Genomic DNA, 18,370 nt, shown 5'->3' with positions numbered 1-18,370 from the left:
CGCAAGCCTGTTTATGCCCATTATATCTCTATTCAGATCACCTCTATGGCTTCTGCAATAAAACAGACCCTGGCAGATGATGGTGGAATGTTCTGTTAAGGCTCAGTTAAGTGTCAGCTCAGGAACAAATCCAGTGGTAATGATGAACAGGCTATTTGTAGTAATCATGATCATATCAAGGGTAAGGCAATCATAAGGACTTCAGGGACAGTCATAGTCCCACCACCAAGCAAGAAATCCAGGCCAGCCAAAGTGCTGGATGAGAATAAGAGAAATCTAGATTGAGTGGCAGAAGAAGCAGATAATGAATATCAATTACAGCTTTGGGATCAACTGTAGCAGCAAATATTATAACTTGTTTCACTAATTTGCTTGGATTATCAAGTGTTTGCAGAGAATGCAGCCAGCTGCCATACTGAAGACGACCATATGACAAATTAAATTTACACGAGGTCGTTAAGTGGGCTTGAATGGTGCAAGGGTTGGACTATGTCAAACACCTCTCATAACCCACTTCATATCTTGTTAGTCTCACCCCTTATTTCAGCCATTGTGCAGCAATGACCATCTTCATGAAGATGTAACCTGAAAATGCCTGGCCTCAGGCCCGTCTCATGTCTTTCATTTTCTGCCTTCCAGTCTCTTTGAGCTGCCATGCCTGATGTCTGTGGGAGTCCATTTAGCACTCATTTACAGGAAACATAAATGTTCCCTAGGGCCAGTCTTGACCAATGGGAGAGGGAAGCTGATGGATAACCTTTTCTCCCTCTCTTCCCCTGAGCAAGATAGTCCTTAAATGCATCTTATATGGTCTCTCAGAAGGTCTCCCATGCTTGAATAATCAGCTGTCCTCAGTAGTAGTTAATACCTTATCCTTATATTTGCACTCCCTATTTCATTTTCTGCAAGCATAGCTCCTGCTTCCTGAGATCACCACAGCAAATTAAACTACTCACACATAAGCCTTTGTCTCAGGCCCTGCTTTGGGGAGAATATAGGCTAAGACAAATGCTTTAAGGCCATAAACAGAATTGAGAGGGTATTTCAGACTTTTGCCTTCAGAGACTGGGGGTTGGAGTCAAAAGTTTTTCTCTATTGTGCTCCAAGGTTAAATAAACAATGCTGTTGGTCATAAAATGTCATCCGCATTTTCTTCCTGTGAAATAGGTTCACTTGATGATAATCAGCAGCAGTCCCTTTGCTCTTAGAACATTTTGCTTTCATCCTTCTCCTGGCTGATATTAATGGTCTATATAAAATTGATATTGATATGATCTGATGCTGATAAAGAGGGATTCGGCCTGGGCACAGTAGCTCATTACTGTAATCTCAGCACTTTGGGAGGCCGAGGCGGGCAGATTGCTTGAGCCCAGGAGTTTGAGACCAGCCTGGGCAACATGGCGAAACCTCAATTCTACAAAAAATACAAAAATTAGCCAGGTGTGGTGGTGCACCTATAGTCCTAGCTACTCCGGAGGCTGAGGTGGGAGGATGATTTAAGCCTGTGAGGTCAAGGCTGCAATGACCTGTGCCCACTGCACTTTGGCCTGGACAACAGAGTGAGACTCTGTCTTCCCCCGCCCTCCCACCCTGCCAAAAAATAAAAATAAAAAGAGACAGAGTGGGATTCAAATACCAAGGTGTACCTCAATAAAGTCTAGATTCCTCTGGGCTTCTGATCAGTGCACCACAAAATTCTGAAAACTCATGAAGACAAGATAGGAGGCTGGGTGCAGTGGCTCATGCCTGTAATCCCAGCACTTTGGGATACCGAAGGGGGAGGATCACTTGAGGTCAGGAGTTCCAGACCAGCCTGACCAACATAGTGAAACCTTGACTCTACTAAAAATACAAAAATTAGCCAGGCATGGGGGCGGGAGCCTGTAATCCCAGCTACCAGGAAGACTGAGGCAGGAGAATCGCTTGGGCCCAAAAGGAGGAGATTGCAGTGAGCCGAGATCATGCCACTGCACTCCAGCCTGAGAGACAGAGCGAGACTCCATTTCAAAAAAAAAAAAAAAAAAAGACGAGATAGGAGACTCCACAGCAAACACTTCCAAGTCATGGACAAAGGTCTGGTGGCTAAATAGGGGAAGAGATTTTTTTCTTTTCCTTATTTAGTCTCTCCTCAGAACACAAATTGGGAGCTTGAAGAAAGAAATAGTGTAATGGTTATAGATGCAGATGCTGCCATCTGATGGGCTGGGTTGAATCCTGGCTGCATCACTCACCAGCAGTGAGTACCCGAGTGAGTTCCTTAACTCTCCAGTGCTCTATTTCCTCACAATGTTTACATAAATGAGATGACTTATGTATTACACTTCATCCAGTGTTTGGTATCTAGTAAGTGTATGCTATTAACAATAATTGAATCATTGTTACTATTCATATCCTAGTTCACATGGAGCTTGGCAACAATGAAATTTAAGGTTCTGTGTGTTATACCTGTTTTTTTTTTTTTTTTTTTTTTTTTGCCATCTTTTAAGTTAACTCAGAACCCTTAAAAGCAAAGATTACTGAAATGTGTGTCCTGGCCCCGCCCCAATAACAAAATATAGGAAAGGAGCTGTGGGACACCCTTTGGCACTCAAATTAAGATCTTAGTTTTCCAGCCTGGCCAACATGGTGAAACCTTGTCTCTAAAAAAATACAAAAATTAGCTGGGCGTGGGGGCAAGTGCCTGTAACCCCAGGTATGAGGCGGGAGAATCACTTGAACCCAGAAGGCGGAGGTTGCAGTGAGCCAAGATTGCGCCACTGCACTCCAGCCTGGTTGATAGAGTGAGACTCTGTCTCAGGGGGAGTGGGGAGGGGGGAAGAAAGATCTTAGTTGTTGTGCCGGATGCAGTGGCTCACGCCTATAATCCAAGCACTTTTGGAGGCCGAGGTGGGCAGATCACTTGAGGTCAGGAGTTCAAGATCAGCCTGGCCAACGTGGTGAAACCCTGTCTCTACTAAAAATACAAAAAATTAGCCAGGCATGGTGGTACGCACCTGTAATCCAGCTACTCGGGAGGCTGAGGCAGGAGAATCACTTGAACCCTGGAGGCGGAGGTTGCAGCGAGCGGAGATCATGCCACTGAACTCCAGCCTGGGCTACAGAGCAAGACTCCATCTCAAAAAAAAAAAAAGATCTTAGATGTTGGCTAGGCACAGTGGCTCACACTTGTAATTCCAGCACTTTGGGAGGCCAAGGAGGGAGGACTGCTTGAGGCTGGGAGTTCAAGACCAGCCTGGGCAACATGGCAAGACCCATCTCTACAAAAAAAATTTTTTAATTTTTTAAATTAAATACGTGTGGTGGCACGTATCTGTGGTCCCAGTTACTCAGGAGACTGAGATGGGAGGATCACCTGAGCCCAGCAGTTTGAGGCTGCAGTGAGCTATGATCACACCACTGCACATACATACATACATACATACTTACATTAGTTATTGACACAGAGGCTTAGTGATATCAATGAGCTAAGAATGAATGAAAACTGATCAGTCAGTCCTTGGAAATCCTGGTCTCTGAGGACTCATGGTAGATAGCTCCAGTGAAGGCCTCAAACAGTGAAAAAGCAGCTACGACCAAAGCCTTGCTAAGAATACTACATGGGGAGCCAAGATCACGCCACTGCACTCCAGCCTGGGCGACAGAGTGAGACCCTGTCTTAAAAAAAAAAAAAATACTACATGGGGTTTCTACTTCCTTCAGAAAGCCTATACAAAGTTTTGGAAAATTTCAGACACAATAAACCTGGTTAAGGAAGAGGGTGTGTGCGTATGCACGCAAGTGAATGCAGGTACACGCATTCACACACACAAACACATGGACACACACTCCTGTGTGAGGGCTGGGCATAGGAAAGGATTGATGGGATTTCATTCGTAAATTGGGAGGAGGGAGAATGAAAGAGCTTATTCAATGTGCACTTGTAATAGGCATTAAAGGAAGGCAAAGAATGCAATGGTGTGGCCGAACAAGAATCATGAGCTAGAACAATTCCAGGCGGGCCCTCTGCTTTGAAAGCACTGCTTAACCAGGCAGGTGGATTTTAATAATAAGCTACCCAGCAGGCCAGCCAGGTCCCAGTGTGAAGCATCAGGTGGCAAGCAGGTGGGGATTAGAATGAGGTGTGGTTGGCAGAACAAAAAGGAATAACAAGAAGCCTCCTTCTCATTTTTCACCTGAGGTACAGAGAGGAAAAGTGACCTGCCCATGGTTACATGCAAGTGAGAGGCAAAACTGGGACTAGAATTAGGACTAGAACTTCTGTCAGCTTCTTTCTTTTGCAAAGCAAAGATCCCTGGGAACCATCAGGTCAATTAATATCAACTGATTCATTCTTTTCTTTTTTTGAGATGAAATTTCGCTCTTGTTGCCCAGGCTGGAGTGCAATGGCGCGATCTCAGCTCACTACAACCTCTGCCTCCCAGGTTCAAGCGATTCTCCTGCCTCAGCCTGCCAAGTAGCTGAGATTACAGGTACCCACCACCATGCCCGGCTAATTTTTTGTATTTTTAGTAGAGTGGGGTTTTACCATGTTGGTCAGACTAGTCTCAAACTCCTGACCTCAAGTGATCCGCCCGCCTCGGCCTCCCAAAGTGCTGGGATTATAGGCATGAGCCACCATGCCTAGCTGATTCCTTATTTTATTCAGTATTTTTTAATCAATCATTCTCATTTATCACAAATTCATTTATTCAACAAATGTTACTGAAGGCCTACTATATCCCAAGCTCTGTGCAGGGATCTGGGACAACCAACTCAGACCAGACCTGATTCAGACCCATGGGGTGAGGTATACTCTGTTATAGACTGAATGTTTGAGCCCCCTACCCCAGTTGATATGTTGAAATCTTAACCTTCAATGTGATGGTATAGGGAGGTGGGGGCTTGTCTAAAATAATTAGGTTATGAGGGTGGAGCCCTTATGAGTAGAATTAGCGCCCTTATAAAAGACAGCCCACCTGGCTGGGAACAGTGGCTCACACCTGTAATCTCAGCACTTTTGGAGGCGAAGCAGGTGGATTGCTTGAGGTCAGGGGCTCAAGACCAGCCTGACCAACACGGTGAAACTCCGTCTCTACTAAAAATACAAAAATGACCCAGGCATGGTGGCTGGCACCTGTAATCCCAGCTACTTGGGAGGCTAAAGCAGGAGAATCACTTGAACCCTGGAGGCAGAGGTTGCAGTGAGCAGAGATCATGCCATTGCATTCCAGCCTGGGTGACACAGCGAGTCTCTGTCTCAAAAATAAATAAATAAGTAAATAAAAATGAAAGAGAGCGCTCTCACTCTCTTTCCACCATGTGAGGATACAAGAAGTTGGCAGTCTGCAACCTGGAAGACAGCCCTCACCAGACCCACTTCCTGGACCTGGATCTCAGACTTCCAGCCTCCAGAACTGTGAGGAATAAATGTCTGTTTGTTTGTTGTTTATAAGACACCCAGTCTGTGGTACTTTGGTATAGCAGCCTGAACTAAGACATGCTTGTAAACATACAAGAGGACAGGAAAATTATTATCCTGTTGGTCCAAGAACTCCTCTTGGGAAAGTTATTGTCTTGTTTGGAATAACACCTTCGTAACATCTTGGGGAGAAGAAGAGGCCAAGAACAGAAAGCGCCCTGAACTACTCTACATGAGAAAAGCTTTCAAAGAGGTTTGTTGCTTCAGAGAGTGAGGGAAGACCAGAAAAATGGGGAGACTGGAATTGCACCAGGAAAGGGCAACAGGGGGACACCACATGGCCAGAAAGTCAAAGAGGACCAGGGAGGGCCAGCCTGATGCCTAGAGATTTAAAGGATTCGCTGTGTGCTGTGCTCTTCAGTAAAGTCTCTGTACTCATAAATACTGTGTATCAGCAGGTTTTGCCTGGAAAGCAGTGAAGGAGCTGAATCTCCCATCTGGGTTATAAGGTAAGAACACAGGCCACAACTGAGAAAGTAGGAAGTCCAGGAGAAAAGAGGTGATGTGAAAATGTATGCCTCTGAGACTCTGCAGAAATACAAGGGAAAGCCTTGGCTTCCACAGGCTGTCAAATTGAGACTAAATGGTTGGGCAAAGTCAGTTTTATTTAGATTTGAAGAATCTTGGAGGGCTTAGCTGTCACTGGGGTTACAATTGTAAATTCTGAAAAGAAACCTGCACGAATTGCTTTGGGAAAATTTCATAGATCATTTGAACTGGGTCATGCAGGATTTGTCATAGGATAGGAGGAGCCTGACATACAATAAAGGAAAAGGGCATTTGGGGCCAGGGGCTGTGGCTCACGCCTGTAATCCCAGCACTTTGGGAGGCCAAGACGGGTGGATCATGTGACAAGGAACTGAGGGCTTCTGTTGGCCTTGGAAGTGGAGCTCCAGTGGAGCCTTCAGTTGACTACAGCCCCTGATGTCATCTTGGCTGCAACCTCAAGAGAGACCCTGAGCCAGAACCACCCAGCTAAGCCACTCTTGAATTCCTGACCACAGAAACTCTGAAATAATAAATGTTTCTAGGCTGCTAAGTTTTGGGTAACTTGTTATGCAGCAATAAATAGCTAGGACGGCATATAAATGCAATACTATTCACTTTTAATTTTAAACTTGGAACTGAATTGTTTCCTTCTCTTTTTTCTTTTTTTGAGACAGGGTCTCACTCTCTTGCCAAGGCTGGAATGCAGTGGCACATGATCACAGCTCACTGCAGCCTCAATCTCCCAAGCTTAAACAATCCTCCTACCTCAGCCTCCCCAGTAGCCGGAACTACAGGCATGCATCATCATGCCTGGCTAATTTTTTAATTTTATTTTTATTTTTAGTAGAGACAAGTTTTTGCTATGTTGGCCAGACTGGTGTGGAACTCCTGAGCTCAAGCAATCCTCCCACCTCAGCCTCCCAAAATGCTGGGATTATAGGGATGAGCCACCACACCTGGCCTGTTTCTGAGTTTAATTACCCTCCAAGTGACATTATAAACAATCATCCCGAAGTCTAAAAACATATAACTTATTCAACTAATCATAAAGATCCTATAAAACTGACATCGGCCCCTTTCTGCAATTTCTCCCCATGTCTCAAATATACTCATTGCAGAAAAGGGCCAAGGTCAGTTTCATAGGGGTCTTCAAGCTGAAAAATCTGAGCAGATCGTTGAAGTGTTTCATAAACCATGTGACCTGGCCTCTTTTCTTTCTACGAAATCAGTCCATTCTACTCCAGTTCCTGGCCATTGCTGGTGACTGGAAAGCTTTCCTGACCACTACACGTTTCTTTGAAAGGGAGCGTGTCCAGATTTTGATGATCTCACAAACTGCAGCCACTCTATGGGTTCTGATTGCCTAGAGACTTGTTTTCATTTTTCTTTTTTTTTTTTTTGAGATGGAGTTCTGCTCTTTCACCTAGGCTGGAGTCCAGTGGCAGAATCTTGGCTCACTGAAACCTCTGCCTTCTGGTTTCAAGCAATTCTCCCGCCTCAGCCTCCCAAGTAGCTGGGATTACAGGTGCCTGCCACCACGTCTGGCTAATTTTTGTATTTTTAGTAGAGACGGGGTTTTGCCATGTTGGCCAAGCTGGTCTCAAACTCCTAACCTTGTGATCCACCTGCCTCGGCCTCCCAAAGTGCTGGGATTACAGGTGTGAGCCACTGCATGTGGCCAATTCTTTTGTTTTTTAAAGCTGAACCAAAGAGGCATGGTGGCACATGCCATGCCTGTAGTCCTAGCTACTGGGGATAAGCAGAGACTCAGGTAGGAGAGACTGGGTTGGAATCCTATTTTAGACATTCATGTCATTCAACAAATATAGAGCGTATCTGTTGTGTCAGCTGCTATGTGGGTTGCTGCTGCTACAATGATGAATAAAACAGAAGAGGTCCCTGTCCTCATCGAGTGAATAACTAGTGAGATAATTAGATAATCACACACATAGTATAAAATTGCATCCAGCTGACAGGTGCCCAGGGTAGGATAAGGGGAGGTTGGGGAAGGTTGTCTTGGGGAAGCAGTACTTGCTATAAGAGCCAAAGGATGAAGAGCTAACTAGCCTAAGGGGAGAAGGAAGAACATTCCAGACAGAGGGAAGCGCATGTATAAAGGCAGTGACAGGAGGGAACATGGCATGTACCAAAGGCTGAAAGCAGGTCATTGTGCCTAGAGTGGCAAAGGTGGGTGAAGAGGAATGCATGAATGTGAGAGACATCTAGGAGGTTAAATAGACAGGACCTGGCAAGAGCAGTGAGAAATGCTTTTACTGGAAGAACAGGTAATCTGACCAACTGTGGCTTAAACACCTAAGGGTGGTGTGGGCATGTGTGAACCTGACCCAATAGTACCTTAGTTTTTTTTCGGACAAACATAGAAATTGACCCTTCTGGTCTTAAAGCTGGAAAGTTATATTTATCTGAGTTCCTTCCTCAGGAAATGACCTTCAGGTCTCTCAAAAAAAGTATCAAAGAACTGAAACTCACTGGATCACAGCATCCAGAAAATGAGATGCCAGGCCCCTCATTCATCATGATTGCTTCCTTATTCCTCCCTAGTTCCTTTTTTTTTTTTTTAACACATTATTACATTTCTTTCCTGCTATATAAACCTAGTTTTAGTCAGTCAGGGACCCAAGTTTGAGATTGATCTCCCATCTGTTTCTCTGCAGGACCTGATTAAAGCCTTATTCCTTGGCAATAATCATCTCAGTGATTGGCTTTCTGTGAAGCAAGCAACAGGAAGTAGATCGGAACCCCTGGTGTTTCAGTAACACGTGTGTGTGTGTGTGTGTGTGTGTGTTTCCTCACATAATAAGTCTAGAGGTAGAGGGATTTGTTTATTAGCTCAATGATGTCAGGGCCAGCATAAGGCAGTTTTTCCTTACAGCTGAGTCTAGCTTTATGCCTCATGTTCAAGTCTAAAGCAGAAAGAATGAGAAAAGGGGTACAATTCATGACAACTGTCTCCACCATTTTTTGTTAGAACTCAGAAAATTCACTAGAAATGAAGTTAGGGGAAAAAACCTCAGAAAAACAAGATTCCTGTTTATTGTTGGACAACATTGTTTCACACATATATCAAACAGGCTGAAAAAATAAGATTTGTTGTTTTTGCATTTATTTATTTTTGAGACAGAGTCTTACTCTGTCACCAGGCTGGAGTGCAATGGCATGACCGCTGCTCACTGCAACCTCTGCCTCCTGAGTTCAAGCAATTCTCATGCCTCAGCCTCCCGCATAGCTGGGATTACAGGCACCCGCCACCACGCCTGGCTGATTTTTGTATTTTCAGTAGAGACAGGTTTTCACCATGTTGGCTAGGCTGGTCTCGAATCCCTGACCTCAAGTGATCCACCTGCCTAGGCCTACCAAAGTGCTGGGATCACAGGCATGAGCCACCATGCCTGGCCTATTTTTGCTTTTTTTCAGATAGTCTCACTCTGTCACCCAGGCTGGAGTGCAGTGGTGCAATCTCGGCTCACTGCAACCTCTGCCTCCCGGGTTCCAGCGATTCTCCTGCCTCAGCCTCCTGAGTAGCTGGGACTACAGGCACCCACCACCACACCTGGCTAATTTTTGTATATTTAGTAGAGATAGGATTTCACCATGTTGGCCAGGCTGGTCTCGAACTCCTGACCTCAGGTGATCCACCCGCCTCAGCCTCTCAAAGTGCTGGGCTTACAGCCGTGAACCACCTCGCCCGATCTATTTTTCATTTTTTACGTTTGTTTTTCCTTTTCTTCCTCCTTTGAGAGTCTAATGAACATGGTCACACTACAAGTAAAGTCAGAAGTTGGGCAAAGAACACTCTGAAAGCTGCTTTGGTCATCCAAGATTATTAAAAATGCCTGAACTCCAAAAATATGCACAAAGATATACAGTAGAAATAAAAAATATAGGCCAATTTTTCTTTTAAAAAATGCTTTTGGCTAGGTGCAGTGGCTCACGCCTGTAATCCCAGCACTTTGGGAGGCCGAGGCAGGTGGATTACGAGGTCAGGAGTTCAAGACCAGCCTGGCCAACACGGTGAAACCCCGTCTCTCCTAAAAATACAAAAATTAGACGGGTGTGGTGGCATGCGCCTGTAATCCCAGCTACTTGGGAGGCTGAGGCAGAGAATTGCTTAAACCCAGGAAGCAGAGGCTGCAGTGAACCGAGATTGCACCACTGCACTCCAGGCAATAGAGTGAGACTACATCTCAAAAAAAAAAAAATGCTTTTAAGAAAAAATGCAAAGCCTTGGAAGTTTTGGTTCTTCTTTCCTCTCCTGTTGCAGATTCACGTTACAGTTTTGGATGGGTGGTAGAAAGTGCATGTCACCTTCGGTGGCATTGTTTGCAGTGGGTGGGCCTCTCTACTGGAAGGTGACCACCTTTAGATACTGAGACAGCAAGTACGAGTGGCCTTCTTTTACCTTCTTTTAACTTATCCATTTTTGCTGTTTGGTCATCTTCATTGGTCTTCTGCTTCTCGGTGTCAAGATCATCTTCATCATCATCTTCAGTTGCCCATTTGACCGTAGCTATTACAGGAAAGTAATCGATTGTAAGGATGGAAGTTGGTTGGAATGATGTGAGGAAGGGGCCAAGGAATGCAGGCAACTTCTAAAAGCTGAAAAAGACAAGAAAAACAATCTCCCTGCAGAGCCTCTGGAAGCAACCAATCCAAATGACACCTTGACTTTACTCCAGTGACTGATTTTAGATTTCTGGCTTACAGAACTGTAAGAGAATAAATTTGTGTTGTTTTAAGCTACTAAGTTTATGGTAATTTGTTACAGCAGAAATAGAAAATTAATGCAAAGTGCCTTTAAAACATCTAAGTAGCTGGGCATGGTGGCGCACAACTGTAATCCCAATACTTTGGGAGGCTGAGGCAGGAAGATCACTTGAGCCCAGGAGTTTGAGAACAGCATGGACAACATAGGGAGATCCCATCTCTACACACACACATACACACACACACACACACACACACACACGTTGCCACATCCCTGTGGTCCCAGTTACTCAGGAGGCTGAGGTGGGGAGGACTGCTTGAGCCCAGGAGATCCAAGCTGCAGTGAGCTGTGTTTGCACTATTGCCCTCCAGCCTGGGCCACAGAATGAGACCCTGTCTCTCAAAAACAAAACAAAAACATCTACGTGAGGTCAGGTAGCCAACTGGAGATCAGGGTCTGCAAGTGAGAGAAGGGTGCTGAGCTAGAAATCTGTGAATCATATTCACATGGGTGGCAGCTGAAGCTGTGGGAGGGCATAAACTCATATTAGGGAGGTGGCACTGTCACCTACTTGCTGTGCATCTTTCAGCAAGATAATTAACTGATCTGACACATTATTGAGCATTTATTCTGTGCTGGAATCATATCAAGCAATTTACATGCATTCTCATTTAATCCTCACAACCACTTTACGAGGCTGAAACTTTTTTTTTTTTTTGAGACTAAAAGCATCTTAGATAAACAGGCCTGAGGCTTGCCCAGGCTGGAGTGCAATGGCGCGATCTCGGCTCACTGCAACCTCTGCCTCCCAGGTTCACGCGATTCTCTAGCTTCAGCCTCCCGAGTAGGTGGAATTACAAGCGCCCGCCACCATGCTCGGCTAATTTTTTTTTTAATTTTTAGTAGAGACGGGGTTTCACCATATTGGCCAGGCTGATCTCAAACTCCTGAACTCAGTGATTCGCCCACCTCGGCCTCCCGTGTTGGGATTACAGGCGTGAGCCACCGCGTCCGGCCAGAAACCATTTTTATCTCCTATTTTCAAAAATAAATAAATAAATAAAAATAAAAAAAGAAACTGAGGTTTAGAGAGTTTAGTTTGCCCAAGATCATACAGTAAAATAATGAAACAAGCCTAATTAAACTGCATGTGCCTCAGTCATTACGCAATCTGCGAGTTTGTTAGGCCTACTGAATCAGAATCCGAATTATTTTAACATGAACCGTAGGTTATTTGTACATTAAGCGTTAGGACTAGCCTCTACCCTGCTTCTAGAATGGGTTCCGCTCAAGCAGGAGCTGAGCCAAGAGCCTCGCTCAGAGTTCTAAAAACACAATGTTTCTCACCTCTGTATCTTTGCACATGCCATTCTCTAGCTGGATTTAATACTCCGGCGCAGGCGTCCAGGTTGGGAGTCCCCGCAGTTCTCTCAGGTACTTTTATCTACTGTAACTCTAAGGCAACAATCCTGGCTTCTCCACTAGTGCGTAAACGTCTCTAGCGTTAAGTTTTTTTCTCACGTAAGTATCCCCAATACTACACAGTGATGACCCAGCGCAAACGACCACTCTTTCCACGCAAGTATGAACTAGCTGATGAAACTTAAAAGTGGCTACAAACACCTGCGCAGGAGCCCTTCCGGCCCGGGATGAGACGCGGCTATAAAGAAAAGGTGGGCGGGAGGTTTAAATAGCTGACTGCAGTCCTCGGACTGGCTGTGCGGCTCGCCGCATGCGCACAGCTCGCGGGCACCGCTTCAGAGGGCTTTCTCCGCATGCGCGGGATCCCGGATGTGGATCAAGTTGGTAGGAAGCGTGCGGTGCCGCAGCAATGGCGGCGCTCACAATTGCCACGGGTACTGGCAATTGGTTTTCGGCTTTGGCGCTCGGGGTGACTCTCCTCAAATGCCTTCTCATCCCCACATAGTAAGGGACTCGCACGGCCAGGGGCTGGGCGGGGAGGCCCCGTGGTCGGTCAGGGCGGGAGAGAAAAGTGTGGATATCCCTGGGTATGAAGAGAAGGAACTTTAGGTCGTGTTTGTCGCTACCCTGCGTTTGCTAAGCTTTTCGTTTCGCCAGTTGTTACTTGACTTAGCCCCAGCTGGCTAGGTTCAGACCTGGCGCTGTCTGATTTGGAACAAATCACTTTAACGTTTCTGAACCTCAGGGTCCTCATCCTTAATAGGCAGTTAAGAACCTCTGCCTCCAACAGCCATTCAGCCAGTATTATCAGATGCCTGAGGCGCCAGGTACCGTTCTAACTCCCGGGAGATGCGGTGGTGAGCAAGACGTTGCTGGTCCTTGCCCTCGAAGTTGGTGGGTGGAGCTAGACAAACAGGAACGTTTCAGATTGTGATAAAGGAAATAGAGGGTTACTAAGTGGCTGTGCGCTATTCCTTTAGAAGGTGATGTTTGAGTTGAAATTCAAAAAGTGAAAAAGAATAAGTGATGTGGAAAGCAGTTCAGGCATAGGAAAGAGTAAGTTCAAAGGCCCTGTGGCAGGAAAGAAGTCGGAGCATTCTAGGAACAGAAAGTGCCCCTTGTGGCTGCAGAGCGTTGAGGGAGAGGAGTGGCACAGGATGGGGTGCACAGGGGACAGATAACACAGGGTTTCGAAGGCCACAGTTAGACTGCTGTGTAAAAAATGGATGTAGAGCCAAGACTGAAAGCGTGGAAAGCAAGAAGCAACCATGAAATGGTGGTGTGTATACAGTAGGTACTCAATATTTATTAATATTGGCTTCCGCCTTCCCTTCATCCTTCCTCTTTTTTCTTTTTCTCCCTCATCCGTTTTCTCCTTTCCCTCCCACTTCCTAGTTTAGGGTTTGTTTTATTGGTATCATTTGATTCAGGCTCTTGGTGATCTCTTGTTGAATATTGGAGAGTCATATGTATAGAATGTAAGTCCATACTGATGGGTATATGTAATCATATAGTGGAATGTATATGTAGATTCAGTAAAATGATTAACTGTAGGTCTATGCATAAGAAGATATTTCTTGCTTTAGTTGCCTCAGGCTAGAAATGTTACCTCAGAGTTGTTTTTTTTGTTTGTTATTATTATTTTTTTTTTTTGAGACAGTCTCGTCCCAGTCTGTCACCCAGGCTGGAGTACAGTGTCACGATCTCAGCTTACTGCAACCTCTGCCTCCCGGGTTCAAACGATTCTCCTGCCTCAGCCTCCGGAGTAGCTGGGATTACAGGCTTGCACCACCGCGCTAGGCTAATTTTTGTATTTTTAGTAGAGACGGGGTTTCAACATGATGGCCGGGGGCTGATCTCAATCTTCTGACCTCAAGTGGTCCACCTGCCTCGGCCTCCCATAATGTTGGGATTACAGGCATGAGCCACCGTGCCTGGCCAGAGTTGTTATTTTGAATAGTGCTCTTGGTCCAGGTTAAGAATGTATATAGTGCTCACTTTGGCAGCACATGTACAGGACCTCATTTTTTGTACTTTACTTTATTGCACTTCACAGATACTGCATTTTCATTTTTTTTACAAATTGAAGGCTGTAGTAACTCTCCATTGAGCAACTCTATCAATGCCATTTTTCTAACATCTAACATCAGAGCAAGGCCCTAACTCTTCAATTCTTTGAAGCCTAAGAGGTAAGGAAGTTGCAGAAGAAAATTTGGAAGCTAGCAGAGGTTCTTTTAAGAAAAGAAGCCATCGGCCAAGCACAGTGGCTCATGCCTGTAATCCCAGCACTTTGGTAGGCCAAGACGGGCGGATCACCTGAGGACCAACATGGAGAAATCTTGTCTCTACTAAAAATACAAAATTAGCTGGGTGTGGTGGAGCATGCCTGTAATCCCAGGTACTTGGGGAGGCTGAAGCAGAAGAATCACTTGAACCTGGGAGGTGGAGGTTGCAGTGAGCTGAGATCGCGCTATTGCACTCCAGCCTGGGCAACAAGAGTGAAACTCCATCTCAAAAAAAAAAAAAAAGGGGGGAGAAAAGAAGCCATCTCCATAATAAAGTATAAGGTGAAGCAGCAAGTGCTGATGTAGAAGCTGCAGTAAGTTTCCTACAGGATCTAGCTAAGCTCACTGATGAAGGTGGCTACACTAAACAATAGGTTTTCAAGGTAGAGGAAACAGACTTACATTGGAAGATGCCATCTAGGACATCTAGTTGAAACCAGTTCTCACTTACTATTCTAAAAATCCAATGGCCCTTAAGACTTATGCTAAATCTACTCTGCCTGTGATCTATAAATGGAACAACAAAGCCCTGGATGACAGCACATCTATTTACAGCATGGTTTACTGAATAAGCCCACTGTTGAGACCTACTGCTCAGAAACATTTTTTTTTTCTAGAGGCAGGGTCTCGCTCTATCTCCCAGGGTGAAGTACAGTGGCACCATCATGGCTCACTGCAGCCTTAATCTCCTGCGCTTGCTTGAGCAATCCTCCTCCCTCAGCCTCCCGAATAGCTGGGACAAAGACAGATGCCACCAGGCCCAGCTAATTTTTTTTTTCTCTCTCTCTCTATTGTCTGTCTGTCATCTGTCTATCTATATGTGTGTGTTTTGTTTTGTTTTGTTTTGTTTTTCTTTTTGGTAGAGACAAGGTGTCACTGTGTTGCCCAGGCTGATCTCGAACTCCTGTGCTCAAGTGAGCCCTTCCAAAGTGCTGGGATTACAGGCCCGAACCACCTCATTGGTCAATATTTTTCCTTTTTCTTTTCTTTTTTGAGACGGTGTTTCACTTTGTCAGGCTGGAGTGCACTGGTATGATCTCAGCTCACTGCTGCCTCTACCTCCTCGGCTCAAACAATCCTCCCATCTCAGCTCCCCAAGTAGCTTGCACTACAGGTGCACACCACTACACCCAGCTAACTTTTTGTATTTTTTGCAGAGATGTTGCCCAGGCTCGTCTCAAATTCCTGACCTCAAGCGATCCACCTGTCTTGGCCTCCCAAAGTGCTAGGATTACAGATAATGAGCCACTGCACCCACCCATTATTTTTCTTTTTTTTTTCTTATTTATTTACTTTTGAGACGTTTCACTCTGTCTCCCATGGTGGAGTGTAGTGGCACGATCTCAGCTCACTGCAACCTCAGCTTCCCGGATTCAAGCGATTCTCCTGCCTCAGCCACCTGAGTAGCTGGGATTACAGGTGCACACCATCATGCCCTGCTAATTTTTATATTTTTAGTAGAGATGGGGTTTTGCCACGTTGGCCAGGCTGGTCTTGAACTCCTGGCCTTAAGTGATCTGCTTTCTTTGGCCTCCCAAAGTGCTGGGATTACAGGCATGAGCACCATGCCCGGCCTTTTTTTAAAATTTATTTTTGGAGAGCTGGGGTTACTGTGTTGCTCAGGCCAGCCTGGAATTCCTAGGCTCAAGCGATCCTCCTACCTTTGCCTCCCAAAGTTCTGGGATTACAGACATGAGCCACTGTGCCCAACCTTAATGTTGTTTTCATGCCTGCTGATGTAACATCTATTCTGCAGCCAGTTGAGTAGTTGATTTTTTTTTTTTTTTTTTTTTGAAATAGGGTCTCACTCTGCCTCTCAGGCTGGAGTGCAGTAGCATGATCTCAGCTCACTGCAACCTCCACCTTTCAGGCTCAAGCAATCCTCCTACCTCAACCTGCCAAGTAGCTGGGACTTAAGGTGTGTGCTACCATACCCTGCTAATTTTTGTATTTTTAGTAGAGATGGGTTTTCACTGTGTTGCCCAGGCTGTTCTTGAACTCCTGTGCTCAAGCGATCTGCCTGCCTTGGCCTCCCAAAGTGCTGGGATTATAGGCGTGAGCCACCATGCCCAATCAGTTTTGACTTTTAAGTCTTGTTATTTAAGAAATACATTTCATAAGGCTATATCTGCCATAGATAGTGATTCTTCTGATGGATCTGGGCAAAGTAAATTGAAACCATTCTAGATGCTATTAAGAACATTCATGATTCATGGGAGGAGGTCAAGATATCAACATTAACAAGAGTTTGGAAGAATTAGATTCCAACTCCAATGGATGACTTTGAGGGGTTCAAGACTTCATTGGAAGAAGTAACTGCAGATGTCATGGGAATAGCAAGAGAACCAGAAGTGGAGCCTGAGCATGTGATTGAATTGCTGCATGATATCTCATGATAAAACTTGAGTGGATGAGGAGTTACTTCTCATGGATGAGCAGAGAAAGTGGTTTCTTTTGAGATGCACTCTGCTAATGAAGATGCTGTGAATGTTGTTGAAATGACAACAAAGGATTTAGAATATTATATAAACTTAGTTAATAATCAGTGGCAGGGTTTGAAAAGAAGGATTGACTCCAATTTTGAAAGTTTTACTGTGGGTTAAATGCTACCAAACAGCATTGCATACTAGAGGAATCTTTTGTGAAAGGAAGAGCCCATCAATGTGGCAAGCTTCATTGTTGTTTTATTTTAAGAAATTGCCACAGTCTTGCCAGGCGCAGTGGCACATGCTTGTAATCCCAGCATTTTGGGAGGCTGAGGCGGGTGGGTCACCTGAGGTCAGGAGTTCAAGACCCGCCTGGCCAACATGGTGAAACCCCGTCTCTACTAAATATACAAAAATTAGCCAAGTGTGGTGGTGGGCACCTGTAATCCCAGCCACTTAGGAGGCTGAGACAGGAGAATCACTTGAACCCAGGAGGCGGAGGTTGCAGTGAGCTGAGATCATGCCATTGCACTCCAGCCTGGGTGACAAGAGTGAGACTCCATCTCAAAAAAAAAAACAGTTTACCACAGTCACCCCAATCTTCAGCACCCATAACCCTGATCAATCAACCGCCATCAATATTGAAGCAAAATCTTCCACCAGCAAAAAGATTAGGACTTGCCAAAGGTGCAGATGACCATTAGCTTTGTTTTAGCGATAAAGTATTTTAAAATGAAGGTGTACACTGTCTTTTTAGACATAATAGTATTGCACATTTTATAGTATAGTGTAAACATAACTTTTTTTTTTTTTTTTGAGACAGAGTCTCGCTCTGTCGCCCAGGCTGGAGGGCAGTGGCGCTATCTCGGCTCACTGCAAGCTCCGCCTTCCAGGTTCACACCATTCTTCTGCCTCAGCCTACCCAGTAGCTGGGACTACAGGCGCCCCTCACCAAGCCCGGCTAATTTTTTTTGTATTTTTAGTAGAGATGGGGTTTCACCGTGTTAGCCAGGATGGTCTTGATCTCCTGACCTCGTGATCCGCCCGCCTCGGCCTCCAAAGTGCTGGGATTACAGGCGTGAGCCACTGCGCCCGGCCAGTGTAAACATAACTTTTACATGCTCTGGGAAATCAAAAAATTCATGTGACTCACTTTATTGCGATATTCACTTCATTATGGTGGTCTAAACCCACAATATCTCTAAGGTATGCCTGCACTAAAATTGAATGATACAGGAAGCTTAGCATGGTCCACGCACAAGGATAGCATGCAAATTTACGAAACGCTTCATATATTTAAAAAAGAATGTTTTTAATTGTAGTTAATGCTCTGTTTCTCAAACTAGAAACCCCTGGGATATGAGAGGGAAGTTACAGGATAAATGGAGATATATTCAACAAAACATTTACTAATTGCTTTATTATGTACCAGGTACTGTTGCTCGGCTAGAAGGGAGGAAAAAATAGATATGGTCCCTAGCCCTGTGAAGTGTGTAGTTCAGTAAGTATAACAGTACAAGAAACAAATCAATGCAAATATATAGTTACATAACCACAATTTGGA

General features: G+C 45.0%; 1 protein-coding gene, 1 long non-coding RNA gene and 1 other non-coding gene across 12 annotated transcripts in view; 2 read left to right on the top strand and 1 right to left on the bottom strand.

The window, feature by feature from the left end:
* Nucleotides 1-8,978: 8,978 nt before the first annotated feature.
* LOC129007255 (uncharacterized) lies at nucleotides 8,979-12,365 on the bottom strand. Of its 2 annotated transcripts, XR_010127708.1 has the most exons (3): nucleotides 12,021-12,354; nucleotides 10,122-10,564; nucleotides 8,979-9,902 (listed from the first exon to the last, which is right to left on the bottom strand). It is a non-coding gene; the product is annotated as an uncharacterized LOC129007255 (long non-coding RNA). The 2 variants fall into 2 exon arrangements; XR_008492270.2 differs by having other exon boundaries at nucleotides 8,979-10,564; nucleotides 12,021-12,365.
* A 44-nt stretch (nucleotides 12,366-12,409) lies between these two features.
* The window catches only part of ALG8 (ALG8 alpha-1,3-glucosyltransferase), a 38,471-nt gene continuing 32,510 nt past the window's right edge, over nucleotides 12,410-18,370 (top strand). For 5 of the 9 annotated variants that reach the window (XM_063672109.1, XM_063672107.1, XM_063672108.1 and 2 more), the window contains exon 1: nucleotides 12,443-12,599. In XM_063672109.1, coding sequence (XP_063528179.1) covers nucleotides 12,505-12,599 — 95 coding nt within the window. In that variant the 5' untranslated portion in view covers nucleotides 12,443-12,504. Of the gene's footprint in view, nucleotides 13,386-18,370 lie in introns of all 9 variants that reach the window. The other 4 variants (XM_054437856.2, XM_054437858.2, XM_054437857.2 and 1 more) reach the window with 4 other exon arrangements.
* Nucleotides 18,002-18,104, top strand: LOC129009108 (U6 spliceosomal RNA). The gene has a single exon (XR_008492648.1). It is a non-coding gene; the product is annotated as a U6 spliceosomal RNA (small nuclear RNA).

This window comes from Pongo pygmaeus, chromosome 9 (genome assembly GCF_028885625.2).
Source record: "Pongo pygmaeus isolate AG05252 chromosome 9, NHGRI_mPonPyg2-v2.0_pri, whole genome shotgun sequence".
Taxonomy (NCBI): Eukaryota; Metazoa; Chordata; class Mammalia; order Primates; family Hominidae; genus Pongo; species Pongo pygmaeus.
Note: the sequence above shows the minus strand (reverse complement) of the source record. Positions and strands in the feature narration are given on the sequence as shown.